This window comes from Oncorhynchus keta, unplaced genomic scaffold (assembly GCF_023373465.1).
Source record: "Oncorhynchus keta strain PuntledgeMale-10-30-2019 unplaced genomic scaffold, Oket_V2 Un_contig_1090_pilon_pilon, whole genome shotgun sequence".
Classification (NCBI taxonomy): domain Eukaryota; kingdom Metazoa; phylum Chordata; class Actinopteri; order Salmoniformes; family Salmonidae; genus Oncorhynchus; species Oncorhynchus keta.
The window spans coordinates 1-20540 of record NW_026277248.1 but is presented as its reverse complement, the minus strand read 5'-3'; the positions used below and the strand labels follow the sequence as shown (position 1 = coordinate 20540).

The 20540-nt window shown below is 38.2% G+C and overlaps 1 protein-coding gene across 1 annotated transcript; it reads left to right on the top strand.

The window, feature by feature from the left end:
• Positions 1 to 2410: 2410 nt before the first annotated feature.
• LOC118377206 (Fc receptor-like protein 5) lies at positions 2411 to 20534 on the top strand (the record flags this gene model as incomplete). The annotated part of the gene is made up of 4 exons (XM_052500521.1): positions 2411 to 2521; positions 9979 to 10023; positions 19765 to 20025; positions 20319 to 20534. Coding segments are annotated over exons 1-4 (553 nt in total), but the record flags the coding sequence as incomplete, so codon positions are not given.
• Between the last annotated feature and the right edge of the window lie 6 nt (positions 20535 to 20540).

Here is a 20540-nt window from a genome sequence, read left to right as displayed (position 1 = left end):
TTACCTTTTAAATTGACGACGTTATTGTCCGGTTGAAATATTATCGATTATTTAGGCTAAAAACAACCTGAGGATTGAATATAAACATTGTTTGACATGTTTCTATGAATTTTAAGGATACAATTTGGATTTTTTTTGGTCGTCCTGTTTTGACTGCTTTTGAGCCTGTGGATTACTGAAGAACAAAACAGAGGTTTTTGGATATAAAGAGACTTCAATGAACAAAAAATTACATTTATTGAATAAATGAATGTGTGCTTAAGTGCAACCATATGAAGATCATCAAAGGTAAGGGATTAATTGTATCTCTATTTCTGACATGTGTAACTGTTCTACTTGCCTGGTTACTGTTTGTTTTGTCTCGTGGGCTAAGGTAAGGTAAGGTATGCTTTCGCCGTAAAGCATTTTTTAAATCTGACACCGTGGTTGGATTCACAAAAAGTTAATCTTTAAACCTGCGTGAAATATGTTTTGTTTTCAGAATTTTTATAACGAGTATTTCTGTATTTGAATTTAGCGCCCTGCAGTTTCACTGTTCAAGAGGTCTCATGTGCCCAAGAGAGGTTAATCTAACTGCACTGTCCAATTTACAGTAGCTATTACAGTGAAATAATAACATGCTATTGTTTGAGGAGAGTGCACCATTTTGAACATGAAAAGTTCTTCATGAACAAATTAGGCACATTGGGCAGTCTTGATACAAAATGTTGAACAGAAATTAAATGGTTCATTGGATCAGTCTAAAACTTTGCACATACACAAATCTAAATTACACCTGGGCTAGAATAATACATTATGGCCTTTCATATTTACTATTTTCTACATTGTAGAATAATAGTGAAGACATCAAAACTATGAAACAACACACATGGAATCATGTAGTAACCAAAAAAGTGTTAAACAAATCAAAATATATTTTATATATGAGATTCTTCAAAGTATCCCACCTGGAAAAAAGTAACACCTATCTGAGAATGCTGTTCATTGACTATTGCTCATCATTCAATGCCATAGTGCCCACAAAGCTCATCACTAAGCTAAGAATCCTGGGACTAAATACCTCCCTCTGCACCTGGATCCTGGACTTCCTGACGGGCCGCCCCCAGGTGGTAAGAAGAAGTGTTAAAGGTAGGCAACAACACATCTGCCATGCTGATCCTCAACACAGGGGCCCCTCAGGGTTGGGTGCTTAGTCCCCTACTGTACTACCTGTTCACTCACGACTGCGTGGCCAAGCACGACTCCAACACCATCAATAAGTTTGCCGACAACACAACAGTGAGGGCCTGATCACCGACAACGATGAGACAGCTTATAGGGAGGAGGTCAGAGACCTGGCAGTGTGGTGCCAGGACACCAACCTCTCCCTCAATGTGAGCAAGACAAATGAGCTGATCGTGGACTATGAGAAAAGGAGGACCGAACAGGTCCCCATTCACATTGACGGGCCTGTAGTGGAGCGGGTCGAGAGTTTCAAGTTCCATGGTGTCCACATCATCAACAAACTATCATGGTCCAAACACACCAAGACAGTTGTCAAGAGGGCACGACCACACCTTTTCCCCCTCAGGAGACTGAAAAGATTTGTCATGGGTCCCCAGATCCTCAAACATCTCTACAGCTGCATCATCGAGAGCATCCTGACCGGTTTCATCACCGCCTGGTACTGTATTGCAACTGCTCGGCATCTGACTGTATGGTACAACAGAGGGACCTATATATTAGGTGTGTCAGAGGCCTGGAGGTGTGTTGGGTTCATTGTCCTGTTGAAAAACAGATGATAGTCCCAGTAAGTGCAGAGGGGATGACGTATCGCTGCAGAATGCTGTGGTAGCCACGCTTGTTAAGTATGCCTTGAATTCTAAATAAATCACAAACACTGTCACCTGCAAAGCACACCAACACCATCACACCTCCTCCTCCATGCTTCATGGTGGGAACCACACATACAGAGTAGGGGTTAGAGGTCAATCCTCTCAGATCTACAGTAGTGACTGATAGCAGGGGTTAGAGGTCAATCCTCTCAGATCTACAGTAGTGACTGAAAGTAGGGGTTAGAGGTCAATCCTCTCAGAATAACACAGTTGAGCACATGGGAATGGTTGGCATTAACGGATATGATCCTAGTCCAGGGGTGGGAGGAGTGGCAATGAAGAAATATACAGTGGTAGAGGAAGTATAGACAAGATAATCTACTCTCTCTGTTTCATCAGCTAGTCAATACTCTCAGACCTATAGAAATATACAGTGGTAGAGGAAGTATAGACAAGATAATCTGCTCTCTCTGTTTCATCAGCTAGTCAATACTCTCGGACCTATAGAAATATACAGTGGTAGAGGAAGTATAGACAAGATAATCTACTCTCTCTTCCTCTGTTTCACCACGTCGTTAGCAGGGTCTTGTGTGGTCAAAACAGGAAAGAGGAGGAGGAGTACAGTCTATAAGTGTATAACTGGAGATCACAGAGTCTCATTGAGCAGCAAGACAGGATGGAACTCACACCACTCTGCTGGCAGCTCTGTAAGTGCTCTCTATATCTCTCTTTGTGTGTGTGTGTGTGTGTGTGTGTGTGTGTGTGTGTGTGTGTGTGTGTGTGTGTGTGTGTGTGTGTGTGTGTGTGTGTGTGTGTGTGTGTGTGTGTGTGTGTGTGTGTGTCTCGGAGGGTGAGATGGAACACATCTATCTTATGATTATTTGTATGGTTTAATAGTGCAGTAAGTTTGAGCTAAAATCTGTATTGTTTAATATCTACAGTTGAAGTCGGAAGTTTACACTTCGGTTGGAGTCATTAAAACTTGTTTTTCAACACTCCACACATTTCTTGTTAACAAACTATAGTTTTGGCAAGTTGGTTAGGACATCTGCTTTGTGCATGACACAAGTAATTTTTCCAACAATTGTTTACAGACAGATGATTTCACTTATAATTCACTCTATCACATTTCCAGTGGGTCAGAAGCTAACATACACTAAGTGCCATTAAACAGCTTGGAAAATTCCAGAAAATGATGTTATGGCTTTAGAGGCTTCTGATAGGCTAATTGACATCATTTGAGTCAATTGGAGGTGTACCTGTGGATGTATTTCAAGGCCTACCCTCAAACTCAAGTGTGTCTTTGCTTGACATCATGGGAAAATCAAAAGAAAATCCAAATCTGTAAAAGTTTGTGAGTGTTTTTGGTGACAACCCACATTTCTTCAGCCTCCTGAGGTTGAAGAGGCACTGCTGCGCCTTCTTCACCACGCTGCCTGTGTAGGTATACCAGTTCAGTTTGTCTGTAATGTGTACGCCGAGGAACTTAAAACTTTCTACCCTCTCCACTACTGTCCCGTCGATATGGATAGGGGGTGGTCCCTCTGCTGTTTCCTGAAGTCCAAGATCATCTCATTAGTTTTGTTGATGTTGAGTGTGAGGTTATGACACCACACTCCGAGGGCCCTCACCTCCTCCCTGTAGGCCGTCTCGTCGTTGTTGGTATTCAAGCCTACCACTGTAGTGTAGTCTGCAAACTTGACGATTGAGTTGGAGGCGTGCATGGCCACGCAGTCGTGGGTGAACAGGGAGTACAGGAGAGGGCTCAGAACGCACCCCTGTGGGGCCCCAGTGTTGAGGATCAGCGGGGTGAAGATGTTGTTACCTACCCTCACCACCTGGGGGCGGCCCGTCAGGAAGTCCAGTACCCAGTTGCACAGGGCGGGGTCGAGACCCAGGGTCTCGAGCTTGATGACGAGTTTGGAGGGTACTATGGTGTTAAATGCTGAGCTGTAGTCGATGAACAGGATTCTCATATAGGTATTCCTCTTGTCCAGATGGGTTAGGGCAGTGTGGTTGCGATTGCGTCGTCTGTGGACCTATTGAGCGGTAAGCAAATTGGAGTGGGTCTAGGGTGTCAGGTAGGGTGGAGGTGATATGGTCCTTGACTAGTCTCTCAAAACACTTAATGATGACGGAAGTGAGTGTTACGGGGCGGTAGTCGTTTAGCTCAGTTACCTTAGCTTTCTTGGGAACAGGAACAATGGTGGCCCTCTTGAAGCATGTGGGAACAGCAGACTGGGATAAGGGTTGATTGAATATGTCCGTAAACACACCGGCCAGCTGGTCTGCGCATGCTCTGAGGACGCGGCTAGGGATGCCGTCTGGGCCTGCAGCCTTGCGAGGGTTAACACGTTTAAATGTTTTACTCACCTCGGCTGCAGTGAAGGAGAGCTGTCGTGGAAATTTCCTCTCTTTACCAAATTATGAGAGCAAAGTCAGAGTTAGTTATCACAAAGTCCATCTTTAATTATATGAGCTCTATCACAACCCTGTGACTCTCAGATCAATTCAGTGTCTATCAATGAATTCTCTGACAGTCCCTTACACATTTAAACTGAGATCCTTTATAGCAAAGACACACATAGTGAGACAGCATAATTTATCATTCAGCTTTGTCTCCTAAACTATGTATTTTCTCAAACTCAGAACCATAAACCAATCCTCCATATCAACAGGCATATATCAAATCCATCCTAACTTGACAAGATCACAGAGACACACTGACTGGCAGACAGACATTGTGGAGCCAAGAGATACACGCTTGACCTCTCCCCTCTCTCCGGCCCAAGCAACTTAGTCTTGATATAGAACAGATACTGCAACCCCGCCACAGTATTATACAAAAATAACATTCTGATGAGAAGTAACTTACAAACATATGATGGATATAAAACATCTTACCTATGTAACCAACCAATTCTGATATTCCCCAACAGAGCCCGCAGGTTTTGGTAGTGGCGTTGTATTGTTCTCAAAGCGAGCGAAGAAGTTGTTTAGTCTGTCTGGGAGCAAGACATCCTGTTCCGCGACAGGTCTGGTTTTCTTTTGTAGTCTGTGATTGACTGCAGACCCTGCCACATACCTCTCGTGCCTGAGCCGTTGAATTGAGATTCTACTTTGTCTCTATTCTGACGCTTACCTTGTTTGATTGCCTTGCGGAGGGAATAGCTACACTGTTTGTATTCGGTCATGTTTTCTGTCACCTTGCCCTGATTAAAATCAGTTGTTCGCACTTTCAGTTTTGATGATAGAATATAGGGAGTCTTGTTTTCAGATTAGCCTTGTTAAAATCCCCAGCTACAATGAATGCAGCCTCGGGATATATGGTTTCCAGTTTACATAGAGTCAAATTAAGTTCGTTCAGGGCCATCGATGTGTCTCCTTGGGGGGGAATATATGCGGTTGTGATTATAATCGAATTATAATATACATAGATTATATGCATAGATTATATTTATTTATTTATTGTAAATGAGAACTGCTTTGCTTTATCTTGGCCAGGTCGCAATTGTAAATTAAAACTTGTTCTCAACTTGCCTACCTGGTTAAATAAAGGTGAATTTTTTATTTTTTTATTTCAAAAATGACCTTTGATTATTTTGGTATCTAGTGAAGAGCTTTTTGTCTACACCCAGTCAGCATCGTTCACACTCTCTTAAGATTTAGCCCCACCCATCTCATTTAGCTCTCGGAGCACACACTTAACACTCTGGCCAATGATTTCTTTACCTCTGGATAACATGAAAACACCCCCAGCTCTGCTGGCAACAGTTTCATTATGCTTTTTTGCTGACGTTTACTGACGCCTTAATCAACGGGTGTTGTACATCCTGTAACGTTAAAACAGCTCTGGGAAACGAATGATAAAGTCAGCCAGCCAGCTAACGTTAGCTAGTTAAACAACAATTAACAACTTGTCAACCATGATAATGTGTTGGGAGCTAACCAACCAGGTTCAATGTTAGCTAGCTAACATTAGACTCTAAATAGAACAGCAAACAGCTCTGGGAAACGAATGATAACGTCAGCTAGGGAGCCAGCCAGCTAACGGTAGCTAGCTAGCAAACAGTACACTTTAGCTTAAGACATATAGCTAGCTAACAGTACACTTTAGCTTAAGACATATAGCTAGCAAGCTAGCAGTACACTTTAGCTTAAGACATATAGCTCGCTAGTTAACAGTACACTTTAGCTTAAGACATATAGCTAGCAAGCTAACAGTACACTTTAGCTTGAAATGAAACCACTGTCTGTCAAATGTAGAAACATATGTATCACCCCTGCTCCCGCTCACCCTCTCTGGCACAAGGGTGCCAGGCTGCCCAGCACAACGCACTCCTGCCATCATCATTACGCACCCCTGCTTCCCTCGTCACGCGCATCAGCGATTATTGGACTCACCTGGACTCAATCACCTGTGTCATTACCGCCCCTATATCTGTCTGTTCCCCAGCTCTGTTCCCTGCTTCAGCATTAATTGTTGTATGTCTTTGTATTACCCAGTTCTGATGCTGTTCCTGTCCCATCCCTTATCTGTCTCATTACACATTTGTTAATAAGGCACATGAGCGTTCACATGTTCAAGAAGGTGTTTCTGCCAAAAAAAAAACGCATTTTCATAAAAACATTTTTTTTTTAACGTTCAAACGGCTCTCCTGTGAAGTTGTGACCTGCGACATTTCCTGAATCGGGTCTGTTGGGGAATTAGTTTATTACCAAATAATGATAGAGCAAACCACACACAAGTCAAAGTTATATTATAAAGTCCATCTTTAATTATATGAGCTTCGCCCTGTGACTCTCAGATCAATTCCGCGTCTATAAATTAATTCTCTGAGAGTGCTTACAAAAACAGTTCTTAGTATCATTTATAGCCAAGACACACCCATCTCAACTCACATGACGAAACACAGATCTCAGGAACAGTTCACAAAGAACCTTTTACTTGAAAGATGAGTATCCCATAGCTAGATAGCATTAGCTATAAATTATTGTTCAGTTTGGTCTCCTAAACAAAGTTCCTATCTTGTTCTTGGTACTTCATATTACCAAACCATTACCTCATCCAATGGCATATATCAATTGTCAATTCTAGATACTCCCATCTCAAATACATCTCCTCCTGGACAAGATCACCGAGACAGTGAGCCTCTTAGGTCATATATTAGATCAAGATAAGGGCAACCTCAGAGGGGACATACAATAGTTAGACACATTCCCATAAGAAGACAAGCCTCCATTCTGTCCTCCTCCCCTTCTGATATTCTTCATAGCATCACATGGTTTAACAGACACATTCTGTCCTCCTCCCCTTCTGATATTCTTCATAGCATCACATGGTTTAACAGACACATTCTGTCCTCCTCCCCTTCTGATATTCTTCATAGCATCACATGGTTTAACAGACACATTCTGCCCTCCTCCCCTTCTGATATTCTTCATAGCGTCACATGGTTTAACAGACACATTCTGTCCTCCTCCCCTTCTGATATTCTTCATAGCATCACATGGTTTAACAGACACATTCTGTCCTCCTCCCCTTCTGATATTCTTCATAGCATCACATGGTTTAACAGACACATTCTGTCCTCCTCCCCTTCTGATATTCTTCATAGCATCACATGGTTTAACAGACACATTCTGTCCTCCTCCCCTTCTGATATTCTTCATAGCATCACATGGTTTAACAGACACATTCTGTCCTCCTCCCCTTCTGATATTCTTCATAGCATCACATGGTTTAACAGACACATTCTGTCCTCCTCCCCTTCTGATATTCTTCATAGCATCACATGGTTTAACAGACACATTCTGTCCTCCTCCCCTTCTGGTTTAACAGACACATTCTGTCCTCCTCCCCTTCTGATATTCTTCATAGCATCACATGGTTTAACAGACACATTCTGTCCTCCTCCCCTTCTGATATTCTGCATAGCATCACATGGTTTAACAGACACATTCTGTCCTCCTCCCCTTCTGATATTCTTCATAGCATCACATGGTTTAACAGACACATTGACATATGAAGACAAGCCTGACCTCTCCCTTCTCTGGGCCCCTAGTGACTAAGCCCTAGCAGAGAAGGGATAGCTGCAAACTGCCAACAGTATTATCTGAAAGAAGACATCGTAATGACAAATATCTCACATAAGCATTATTATGTAAATAAAACATCTTATTTATCACTGTTACCTAACTAATTCTGATTCATCCCCAACAGGTCTCATATAAGAAAGCTCAGGAAACATTTTAGTTTTTGGGACAGATATTTAACCCCTTATTTTTGTTGGCACAAAATGATATTTGCAAAAATCGCTGAAGTTGGAGACTTTTATCTCCCTCGCCAACTTCAAACATCTGCTATCTGAGCAGCTAACCGATCGCTGCAGCTGTACATAGTCTATCGGTAAACAGCCCACCCCATTTACCTACCTCATCCCCATACTGTTTATATTTATTTACTCTTCTGCTCTTTTGCACACCAGTATCTCTACCTGTACATATCCATCTGATCATTTATCACTCCAGTGTTAATCTGCAAAATTGTAATTATTCGCCTACCTCCTCATACCTTTTGTACACAATGTATATAGACTCTTTTTTTCCTACTGTGTTATTGACTTGTTAATTGTTTACTCCATGTGTAACTCTGTGTTGTCTGTTCACACTGCTATGCTTTATCTTGGCCAGGTCGCAGTTGAAAATGAGAACTTGTTCTCAACTAGCCTACCTGGTTAAATAAAGGTGAAATAAAAAAAATAAAAAAAATATCCATGCTTCCATTAATTTGTATTGGTTACCTTCAGATGAAGGTTTAATATCTATATATATCTCCATACTACCATTCATTTGTATGAGACTCCCCTTTCCATAGTGGGGTCATATTAGTTTGAAGCTGAGTCTCCTCTTTCCATAGTGGGGTCATATTAGTTTGTAGCTGAGAGTCTCCTCTTTCCATAGTGGGGTCATATTAGTTTGTAGCTGAGAGTCTCCTCTTTCCATATTGGGGTCATATTAGTTTGTAGCTGAGTCTCCTCTTTCCATATTGGGGTCATATTAGTTTGTAGCTGAGTCTCCTCTTTCCATAGTGGGGTCATATTAGTTTGTAGCTGAGACGCACTTTCCACACAGATGTCGAAGGCCAACATAGTGTGATGCTGTGGATTGCAACGCAGCCGATACAGTTTCTCTTAAATAAAAAAACGGACAGATTTTGATGGGAATTTTTGTAGTATGTTATTAAGATTCACACAAGAATGTGTCAATAGACTATTAAGTAAATTCATATCTGTGGTTCAGCTCAGTGTTTACATCAAGGGTATGGTGTTTTGAGTGTTTAAATTATGTACCATAGTGATAGTTCTCTCTGTGTGTTTCAGTGTTTACATCATGTACCATAGTGATAGTTCTCGCTGTGTGTTTCAGTGTTTACATCATGTACCATAGTGATAGTTCTCGCTGTGTGTTTCAGTGTTTACATCATGTACCATAGTGATAGTTCTCTCTGTGTGTTTCAGGGTTTACATCATGTACCATAGTGATAGTTCTCTCTGTGTGTTTCAGTGTTTACATCATGTACCATAGTGATAGTTATCTCTGTGTGTTTCAGTGTTTACATCATGTACCATAGTGATAGTTCTCGCTGTGTGTTTCAGTGTTTACATCATGTACCATAGTGATAGTTCTCGCTGTGTGTTTCAGTGTTTACATCATGTACCATAGTGATAGTTCTCTCTGTGTGTTTCAGGGTTTACATCATGTACCATAGTGATAGTTATCTCTGTGTGTTTCAGTGTTTACATCATGTACCATAGTGATAGTTATCTCTGTGTGTTTCAGTGTTTACATCATGTACCATAGTGATAGTTCTCTCTGTGTGTTTCAGTGTTTACATCATGTACCATAGTGATAGTTCTCTCTGTGTGTTTCAGGGTTTACATCATGTACCATAGTGATAGTTCTCTCTGTGTGTTTCAGTGTTTACATCATGTACCATAGTGATAGTTCTCTCTGTGTGTTTCAGTGTTTACATCATGTACCATAGCGATAGTTCTCTCTGTGTGTTTCAGTGTTTACATCATGTACCATAGTGATAGTTCTCTCTGTGTGTTTCAGTGTTTACATCATGTACCATAGTGATAGTTATCTCTGTGTGTTTCAGTGTTGTTGAGTACACTGGTGTACTGTAGCCTCGGACAAGGTGGAGGTGAGTACATTTCTCTATATTCATCACCTGTTCTATAACAGTAACATTTCTCTATATTCATCACCTGTTCTATAATAGTAACATTTCTCTATATTCATCACCTGTTCTATAATAGTAACATTTCTCTATATTCATCACCTGATCTATAATAGTAACATTTCTCTATATTCATCACCTGTTCTATAATAGTAACATTTCTCTATATTCATCACCTGTTCTATAATAGTAACATTTCTCTATATTCATCACCTGTTCTATAATAGTAACATTTCTCTATATTCATCACCTGTTCTATAATAGTAACATTTCTCTATATTCATCACCTGTTCTATAATAGTAACATTTCTCTATATTCATCACCTGTTCTATAATAGTAACATTTCTCTATATTCATCACCTGTTCTATAATAGTAACATTTCTCTATATTCCTTATATTATATATATATATTTCATCACCTGTTCTATAATAGTAACATTTCTCTATATTCATCACCTGTTCTATAATAGTAACATTAATCTATATTCATCACCTGTTCTATAATAGTAACATGTCTCTATATTCATCACCTGTTCTATAATAGTAACATTTCTCTATATTCATCACCTGTTCTATAATAGTAACATTTCTCTATATTCATCACCTGTTCTATAATAGTAACATTTCTCTATATTCATCACCTGTTCTATAATTTACATTACATTTAAGTCATTTAGCAGACGCTCTTATCCAGAGCGACTTACAAATTGGTGCATTCACCTTATGACATCCAGTGGAACAGCCACTTTACAATAGTGCATCTAAATCTTTTAAGGGGGGTGAGAAGGATTACTTTATCCTATCCTACGTATTCCTTAAAGAGGTGGGGTTTCAGGTGTCTCCGGAAGGTGGTGATTGACTCAGCTGTCCTGGCGTCATGAGGGAGTGTGTTCCACCATTGGGGGGCCAGAGCAGCGAACAGTTTTGACTGGGCTGAGCGGGAACTGTACTTCCTCAGTGGTAGGGAGGCGAGCAGGCCAGAGGTGGATGAACGCAGTGCCCTTGTTTGGGTGTAGGGCCTGATCAGAGCCTGGAGGTACTGAGGTGATAATAGTAACAATTGTTTGTAATTGTTAATAATTGTTGTCAATTTCTTTACTGTGAAATAGCTGGATCTGGTTGAACACAATTTTTTACCGTATTTTATTAAGGGTTGGTGACAGGCTGACTGGTCAGCTATTTGAGCCAGTAAAGGGGGCTTTACTATTCTTAGGTAGCGGATTGACTTTAGCTTCCCTTCCCGATATCATCCGCTATAACAGTATCCTCAGTCGTTTCCCATCCAAGTTAGGTAGCGGATTGACTTTAGCTTCCCTTCCCGATATCATCCGCTATAACAGTATCCTCAGTCATTTCCCATCCAAGTTAGGTAGCGGATTGACTTTAGCTTCCCTTCCCGATATCATCCGCTATAACAGTATCCTCAGTCATTTCCAAGTTGTCAGAACCCGGTGGCTTGTCATTGATAGATATATTATATTATATATTGTCATTGTTGATAGACAACAATAACTGACTTTACGGAATTCAAAAGCACAATTCTTGTTCTTTCACAATTTGGTAATTGGATGTGTAGTGTCAGCATTTGTTGCTGGCATGTCATAACTAAGTTTGCTTATCTTGCCAATGAATTTCTCTGATTGAACCATGTTGTAAAGTGTTGATAACTGTAGCTCTGATTGAACCATGTTGTAAAGTGTTGATAACTGTAGCTCTGATTGATCCATGTTTAAAGTGTTGATAACTGTATCTCTGATTGATCCATGTTTAAAGTGTTGATAACTGTATCTCTGATTGATCCATGTTATAAAGTGTTGATAACTGTATCTCTGATTGAACCATGTTATAAAGTGTTGATAACTGTATCTCTGATTGAACCATGTTGTAAAGTGTTGATAACTGTAGCTCTGATTGAACCATGTCTTAGTGTTGATAACTGTAGCTCTGATTGAACCATGTTGTAAAGTGTTGATAACTGTATCTCTGATTGAACCATGTTGTAAAGTGTTGATAACTGTATCTCTGATTGAACCATGTTGTAAAGTGTTGATAACTGTATCTCTGATTGAACCATGTTGTAAAGTGTTGATAACTGTATCTCTGATTGAACCATGTTGTAAAGTGTTGATAACTGTATCTCTGATTGAACCATGTTATAAAGTGTTGATAACTGTATCTCTGATTGAACCATGTTGTAAAGTGTTGATAACTGTATCTCTGATTGAACCATGTTGTAAAGTGTTGATAACTGTATCTCTGATTGAACCATGTTGTAAAGTGTTGATAACTGTATCTCTGATTGAACCATGTTGTAAAGTGTTGATAACTGTATCTCTGATTGAACCATGTCTTAGTGTTGATAACTGTATCTCTGATTGAACCATGTTGTAAAGTGTTGATAACTGTATCTCTGATTGAACCATGTTGTAAAGTGTTGATAACTGTATCTCTGATTGAACCATGTTGTAAAGTGTTGATAACTGTATCTCTGATTGAACCATGTCTTAGTGTTGATAACTGTATCTCTGATTGAACCATGTTGTAAAGTGTTGATAACTGTATCTCTGATTGAACCATGTCTTAGTGTTGATAACTGTAGCTCTGATTGAACCATGTTGTAAAGTGTTGATAACTGTAGCTCTGATTCATGTTGTAAAGTGTTGATAACTGTATCTCTGATTGAACCATGTTGTAAAGTGTTGATAACTGTAGCTCTGATTGAACCATGTCTTAGTGTTGATAACTGTATCTCTGATTGAACCATGTTGTAAAGTGTTGATAACTGTATCTCTGATTGAACCATGTTGTAAAGTGTTGATAACTGTATCTCTGATTGAACCATGTTGTAAAGTGTTGATAACTGTAGCTCTGATTGAACCATGTTATAAAGTGTTGATAACTGTATCTCTGATTGAACCATGTTGTAAAGTGTTGATAACTGTATCTCTGATTGAACCATGTTATAAAGTGTTGATAACTGTAGCTCTGATTGAACCATGTTTATAGTGTTGATAACTGTATCTCTGATTGAACCATGTTGTAAAGTGTTGATAACTGTAACTCTGATTGAACCATGTTATAAAGTGTTGATAACTGTATCTCTGATTGAACCATGTTGTAAAGTGTTGATAACTGTATCTCTGATTGAACCATGTTGTAAAGATTTGATAACTGTAGCTCTGATTGAACCATGTTGTAAAGTGTTGATAACTGTAGCTCTGATTGAACCATGTTGGAAAGTGTTGATAACTGTATCTCTGATTGAACCATGTTGTAAAGTGTTGATAACTGTATCTCTGATTGAACCATGTTGTAAAGTGTTGATAACTGTAGCTCTGATTGAACCATGTTGTAAAGTGTTGATAACTGTATCTCTGATTGAACCATGTTGTAAAGTGTTGATAACTGTATCTCTGATTGAACCATGTTGTAAAGTGTTGATAACTGTAGCTCTGATTGAACCATGTTGTAAAGTGTTGATAACTGTAGCTCTGATTGAACCATGTTGTAAAGTGTTGATAACTGTATCTCTGAATGATCCATGTTATAAAGTGTTGATAACTGTATCTCTGATTGAACCATGTTGTAAAGTGTTGATAACTATATCTCTGATTGAACCATGTTGTAAAGTGTTGATAACTGTATCTCTGATTGAACCATGTTGTAAAGTGTTGATAACTGTATCTCTGATTGAACCATGTTGTAAAGTGTTGATAACTGTATCTCTGATTGAACCATGTTGTAAAGTGTTGATAACTGTATCTCTGATTGAACCATGTTGTAAAGTGTTGATAACTGTATCTCTGATTGAACCATGTCTTAGTGTTGATAACTGTATCTCTGATTGAACCATGTTGTAAAGTGTTGATAACTGTAGCTCTGATTGAACCATGTTGTAAAGTGTTGATAACTGTATCTCTGATTGAACCATGTTGTAAAGTGTTGATAACTGTATCTCTGATTGAACCATGTTGTAAAGTGTTGATAACTGTATCTCTGATTGAACCATGTTGTAAAGTGTTGATAACTGTATCTCTGATTGAACCATTTTGTAAAGTGTTGATAACTGTATCTCTGATTGAACCATGTTGTAAAGTGTTGATAACTGTAGGTCTGATTGAACCATGTTGTAAAGTGTTGATAACTGTAGCTCTGATTGAACCATGTTTAAAGTGTTGATAACTGTAGCTCTGATTGAACCATGTTGTAAAGTGTTGATAACTGTATCTCTGATTGAACCATGTTGTAAAGTGTTGATAACTGTAGCTCTGATTGAACCATGTTTAAAGTGTTGATAACTGTAGCTCTGATTGATCCATGTTGTAAAGTGTTGATAACTGTATCTCTGATTGAACCATGTTATAAAGTGTTGATAACTGTATCTCTGATTGAACCATGTTGTAAAGTGTTGATAACTGTAGGTCTGATTGAACCATGTTGTAAAGTGTTGATAACTGTATCTCTGATTGAACCATGTTGTAAAGTGTTGATAACTGTATCTCTGATTGAACCATGTTGTAAAGTGTTGATAACTGTAGCTCTGATTGAACCATGTTTAAAGTGTTGATAACTGTAGCTCTGATTGAACCATGTTGTAAAGTGTTGATAACTGTATCTCTGATTGAACCATGTTGTAAAGTGTTGATAACTGTAGCTCTGATTGAACCATGTTTAAAGTGTTGATAACTGTATCTCTGATTGAACCATGTTGTAAAGTGTTGATAACTGTAGCTCTGATTGAACCATGTTGTAAAGTGTTGATAACTGTATCTCTGATTGAACCATGTTGTAAAGTGTTGATAACTGTAGCTCTGATTGAACCATGTTGTAAAGTGTTGATAACTGTATCTCTGATTGAACCATGTTGTAAAGTGTTGATAACTGTATCTCTGATTGAACCATGTTATAAAGTGTTGATAACTGTATCTCTGATTGAACCATGTTGTAAAGTGTTGATAACTGTAGCTCTGATTGAACCATGTCTTAGTGTTGATAACTGTAGCTCTGATTGAACCATGTTGTAAAGTGTTGATAACTGTATCTCTGATTGAATCATGTCTTAGTGTTGATAACTGTATCTCTGATTGAACCATGTTGTAAAGTGTTGATAACTGTATCTCTGATTGAATCATGTTGTAAAGTATTGATAACTGTATCTCTGATTGAACCATGTTGTAAAGTGTTGATAACTGTATCTCTGATTGAACATGTCATGTTGATAAAGATTGAACCATGTTGTAAAGTGTTGATAACTGTATCTCTGATTGAACCATGTTGTAAAGTGTTGATAACTGTATCTCTGATTGAACCATGTTGTAAAGTGTTGATAACTGTATCTCTGATTGAACCATGTTGTAAAGTGTTGATAACTGTAGGTCTGATTGAACCATGTTGTAAAGTGTTGATAACTGTATCTCTGATTGAACCATGTTGTAAAGTGTTGATAACTGTATCTCTGATTGAACCATGTTGTAAAGTGTAGATAACTGTAGCTCTGATTGAACCATGTTTAAAGTGTTGATAACTGTAGCTCTGATTGAACCATGTTGTAAAGTGTTGATAACTGTATCTCTGATTGAACCATGTTGTAAAGTGTTGATAACTGTAGCTCTGATTGAACCATGTTTAAAGTGTTGATAACTGTATCTCTGATTGAACCATGTTGTAAAGTGTTGATAACTGTAGCTCTGATTGAACCATGTTGTAAAGTGTTGATAACTGTATCTCTGATTGAACCATGTTGTAAAGTGTTGATAACTGTAGCTCTGATTGAACCATGTTGTAAAGTGTTGATAACTGTATCTCTGATTGAACCATGTTGTAAAGTGTTGATAACTGTATCTCTGATTGAACCATGTTGTAAAGTCAATCTAGTCAGACTACAGGAAGGTTATATAGTTTAACACCATCTAGTCAGAATACAGGAAGGTTATATAGTTTAACTCCATCTAGTCAGAATACAGGAAGGTTATATAGTTTAACTCCAACTGATCTAGTCAGAATACAGGAAGGTTATATAGTTTAACTCCATCTAGTCAGAATAAAGGAAGGTTATATAGTTTAACTCCATCTAGTCAGAATACAGGAAGGTTATATAGTTTAACTCCATCTAGTCAGAATACAGGAAGGTTATATAGTTTAACTCCATCTAGTCAGAATACAGGAAGGTTATATAGTTTAACTCCATCTAGTCAGAATATAGGAAGGTTATATAGTTTAACTCCATCTAGTCAGAATACAGGAAGGTTATATAGTTTAACACCATCTAGTCAGAATACAGGAAGGTTATATAGTTTAACTCCAACTGATCTAGTCAGAATACAGGAAGGTTATATAGTTTAACACCATCTAGTCCGAATACAGGAAGGTTATATAGTTTAACTCCAACTGATATAGTCAGAATACAGGAAGGTTATATAGTTTAACTCCATCTAGTCAGAATACAGGAAGGTTATATAGTTTAACTCCATCTAGTCAGAATACAGGAAGGTTATATAGTTTAACTCCATCTGATCTAGTCAGAATACAGGAAGGTTATATAGTTTAACTCCAACTGATCTAGTCAGAATACAGGAAGGTTATATAGTTTAACTCCATCTAGTCAGAATATAGGAAGGTTATATAGTTTACCACCATCTAGTCAGAATACAGGAAGGTTATGTAGTTTAACACCATCTAGTCAGAATACAGGAAGGTTATATAGTTTAACTCCATCTGATCTAGTCAGAATACAGGAAGGTTATATAGTTTAACTCCATCTAGTCAGAATACAGGAAGGTTATATAGTTTAACTCCATCTGATCTAGTCAGAATACAGGAAGGTTATATAGTTTAACTCCAACTGATCTAGTCAGAATACAGGAAGGTTATATAGTTTAACTCCATCTAGTCAGAATACAGGAAGGTTATATAGTTTAACTACATCTAGTCAGAATACAGGAAGGGTATATAGTTTAACTCCATCTAGTCAGAATACAGGAAGGTTATATAGTTTAACTCCATCTGATCTAGTCAGAATACAGGAAGGTTATATAGTTTAACTCCAACTGATCTAGTCAGAATACAGGAAGGTTATATAGTTTAACTACATCTAGTCAGAATACAGGAAGGGTATATAGTTTAACTCCATCTAGTCAGAATACAGGACGGTTATATAGTTTAACTCCAACTGATCTAGTCAGAATACAGGAAGGTTATATAGTTTAACTCCATCTAGTCAGAATACAGGAAGGTTATATAGTTTAACACCATCTAGTCAGAATACAGGAAGGTTATATAGTTTAACTCCATCTAGTCAGAATACAGGAAGGTTATATAGTTTAACACCATCTAGTCAGAATACAGGAAGGTTATATAGTTTACCACCATCTAGTCAGAATACAGGAAGGTTATATAGTTTACCACCATCTAGTCAGAATACAGGAAGGTTATATAGTTTAACACCATCTAGTCAGAATACAGGAAGGTTATATAGTTTAACTCGATCTGATCTAGTCAGAATACAGGAAGGTTATATAGTTTAACACCATCTAGTCAGAATACAGGAAGGTTATATAGTTTACCACCATCTAGTCAGAATACAGGAAGGTTATATAGTTTAACACCATCTAGTCAGAATACAGGAAGGTTATATAGTTTAACTCGATCTGATCTAGTCAGAATACAGGAAGGTTATATAGTTTAACACCATCTAGTCAGAATACAGGAAGGTTATATAGTTTAACTCCATCTAGTCAGAATACAGGAAGGTTATATAGTTTAACTCCATCTAGTCAGAATACAGGAAGGTTATATAGTTTAACTCCATCTAGTCAGAATACAGGAAGGTTATATAGTTTAACACCATCTAGTCAGAATAAAGGAAGGTTATATAGTTTAACTCCATCTGATCTAGTCAGAATACAGGAAGGTTATATAGTTTAACTCCATCTGATCTAGTCAGAATACAGGAAGGTTATATAGTTTAACTCCATCTGATCTAGTCAGAATACAGGAAGGTTATATAGTTTAACACCATCTAGTCAGAATAAAGGAAGGTTATATAGTTTAACTCCATCTGATCTAGTCAGAATAAAGGAAGGTTATATAGTTTAACACCAACTGATCTAGTCAGAATACAGGAAGGTTATATAGTTTAACTCCAACTAGTCAGAATACAGGAAGGTTATATAGTTTAACTCCATCTAGTCAGAATACAGGAAGGTTATATAGTTTAACACCATCTAGTCAGAATACAGGAAGGTTATATAGTTTAACTCCATCTGATCTAGTCAGAATACAGGAAGGTTATATAGTTTAACTCCATCTAGTCAGAATACAGGAAGGTTATATAGTTTAACTCCATCTGATCTAGTCAGAATACAGGAAGGTTATATAGTTTAACACCATCTAGTCAGAATAAAGGAAGGTTATATAGTTTAACACCATCTAGTCAGAATACAGGAAGGTTATATAGTTTACCACCATCTAGTCAGAATACAGGAAGGTTATATAGTTTAACACCATCTAGTCAGAATACAGGAAGGTTATATAGTTTAACTCCATCTAGTCAGAATACAGGAAGGTTATATAGTTTAACTCCATCTGATCTAGTCAGAATACAGGAAGGTTATATAGTTTAACTCCATCTAGTCAGAATACAGGAAGGTTATATAGTTTAACTCCATCTAGTCAGAATACAGGAAGGTTATATAGTTTAACTCGATCTGATCTAGTCAGAATACAGGAAGGTTATATCGTTTAACTCCATCTGATCTAGTCAGAATACAGGAAGGTTATATAGTTTAACACCATCTAGTCAGAATATAGGAAGGTTATATAGTTTAACACCATCTAGTCAGAATACAGGAAGGTTATATAGTTTAACTCGATCTGATCTAGTCAGAATACAGGAAGGTTATATCGTTTAACTCCATCTGATCTAGTCAGAATACAGGAAGGTTATATAGTTTAACACCATCTAGTCAGAATACAGGAAGGTTATATAGTTTAACTCCATCTGATCTAGTCAGGATACAGGAAGGTTATGTAGTTTATTAACTCAACAACTTTTGTGGATGTTGTGGTCAGTCCTTGGTTCTAAATATTGGGGCAGAGCTGAGGATGATGTTAAAGAGTGAATTTAAATTTGTGCTCTGTATATTTTATCATTTCACTTAGGGTACCATCAACCCCACAGGCTTTTTAGGTTGTAGGATTTGTATTTTGTCCTGTAGTTCATTCAATTTATTTGAGGAATCCAGTGAGTTCTGTTCTTTAAAAGTTTTTTCTAAGATTTGTATTTGATCATGTATATGGTTTTGCTGCTTGTTCTTTGTTATAAAGCCAACAAGATTGGAGATGTGGTTTATCAACACATCTCCATTTTGGATCGATAATTCTTCGTGTTTTGTTTGTTTAGTGTTTTCCCATTTTCCCAGAAGTGATTAGTCTATGGATTCTTCAATGACATTCAGTTGATTTCTGATGTTCTGTTCCTTCTTTTTCCGTAGTCTATTTCTGTATTGTTTCATTGATTCACCATAGTGAAGATGTAGGCTCAGGTTTTCTGGGTCTCAATGTTTTTGGTTTAGATAGGTTTCTCAATATCTTTCTTAGGTTCTTCAAACCATTTGTCATTGTTGTTCATTTTCTTTGGTTATCTCTCTGTCTCTCTCTCTCTCTCTCTCTCTCTCGCTCTCTCTCTCAAATGTCTCTCTTCCAGCATCTCTGAGTGTCAGTCCTGACAGTTCTCAGTTCCTTAAATATGAGTCTGTCTCTCTGAGCTGTGAGGTTCGGGGGAATTCTGCTGGATGGAGACTGAAGAGATGTACACTCTATGGGGAGTGTTCAGATTGTGGAATAAAATGGGGAAAACCACAAGGGTCTTCATGCATCGTGTATCTAATACCATCACACAGTGGAGTGTACTGGTGTGAGTCTGGGTCTGGAGAACACAGCAACGCTGTCAACATCACAGTACCTGGTATGTCCACAAACACCATCTACTGACATTATAGTGTTTAGTGGATCATCTGGACCTGTTTAAATATTATATACAGCTGGTGCTGTGATCCTGGAGAGACCTGTTTATATTATATACAGCTGGAGTTGTGATCCTGGAGAGACCTGTTTATATATGATGTTTATATATTATATACAGCTGGTGCTGTGATCCTGGAGAGACCTGTTTATATATGATGTTTATATATTATATACAGCTGGAGCTGTGATCCTGGAGAGACCTGTTTATATATGATGTTTATATATTATATACAGTTGGTGCTGTGATCCTGGAGAGCCCTGCCCTTCCTGTGACTGAGGGAGATTCTGTGACTCTGCGCTGCAGATATCAGGGAACTCCCTCTAACCTCACAGCTGATTTCTACAAAGATGGATCCCTCATCAGGACTGAGACTACAGGAGAGATGACCATCCCTGCAGTATCCAAGTCAGATGAAGGACTCTACAAGTGTACCAACTCTGAAGGAGAATCACCAG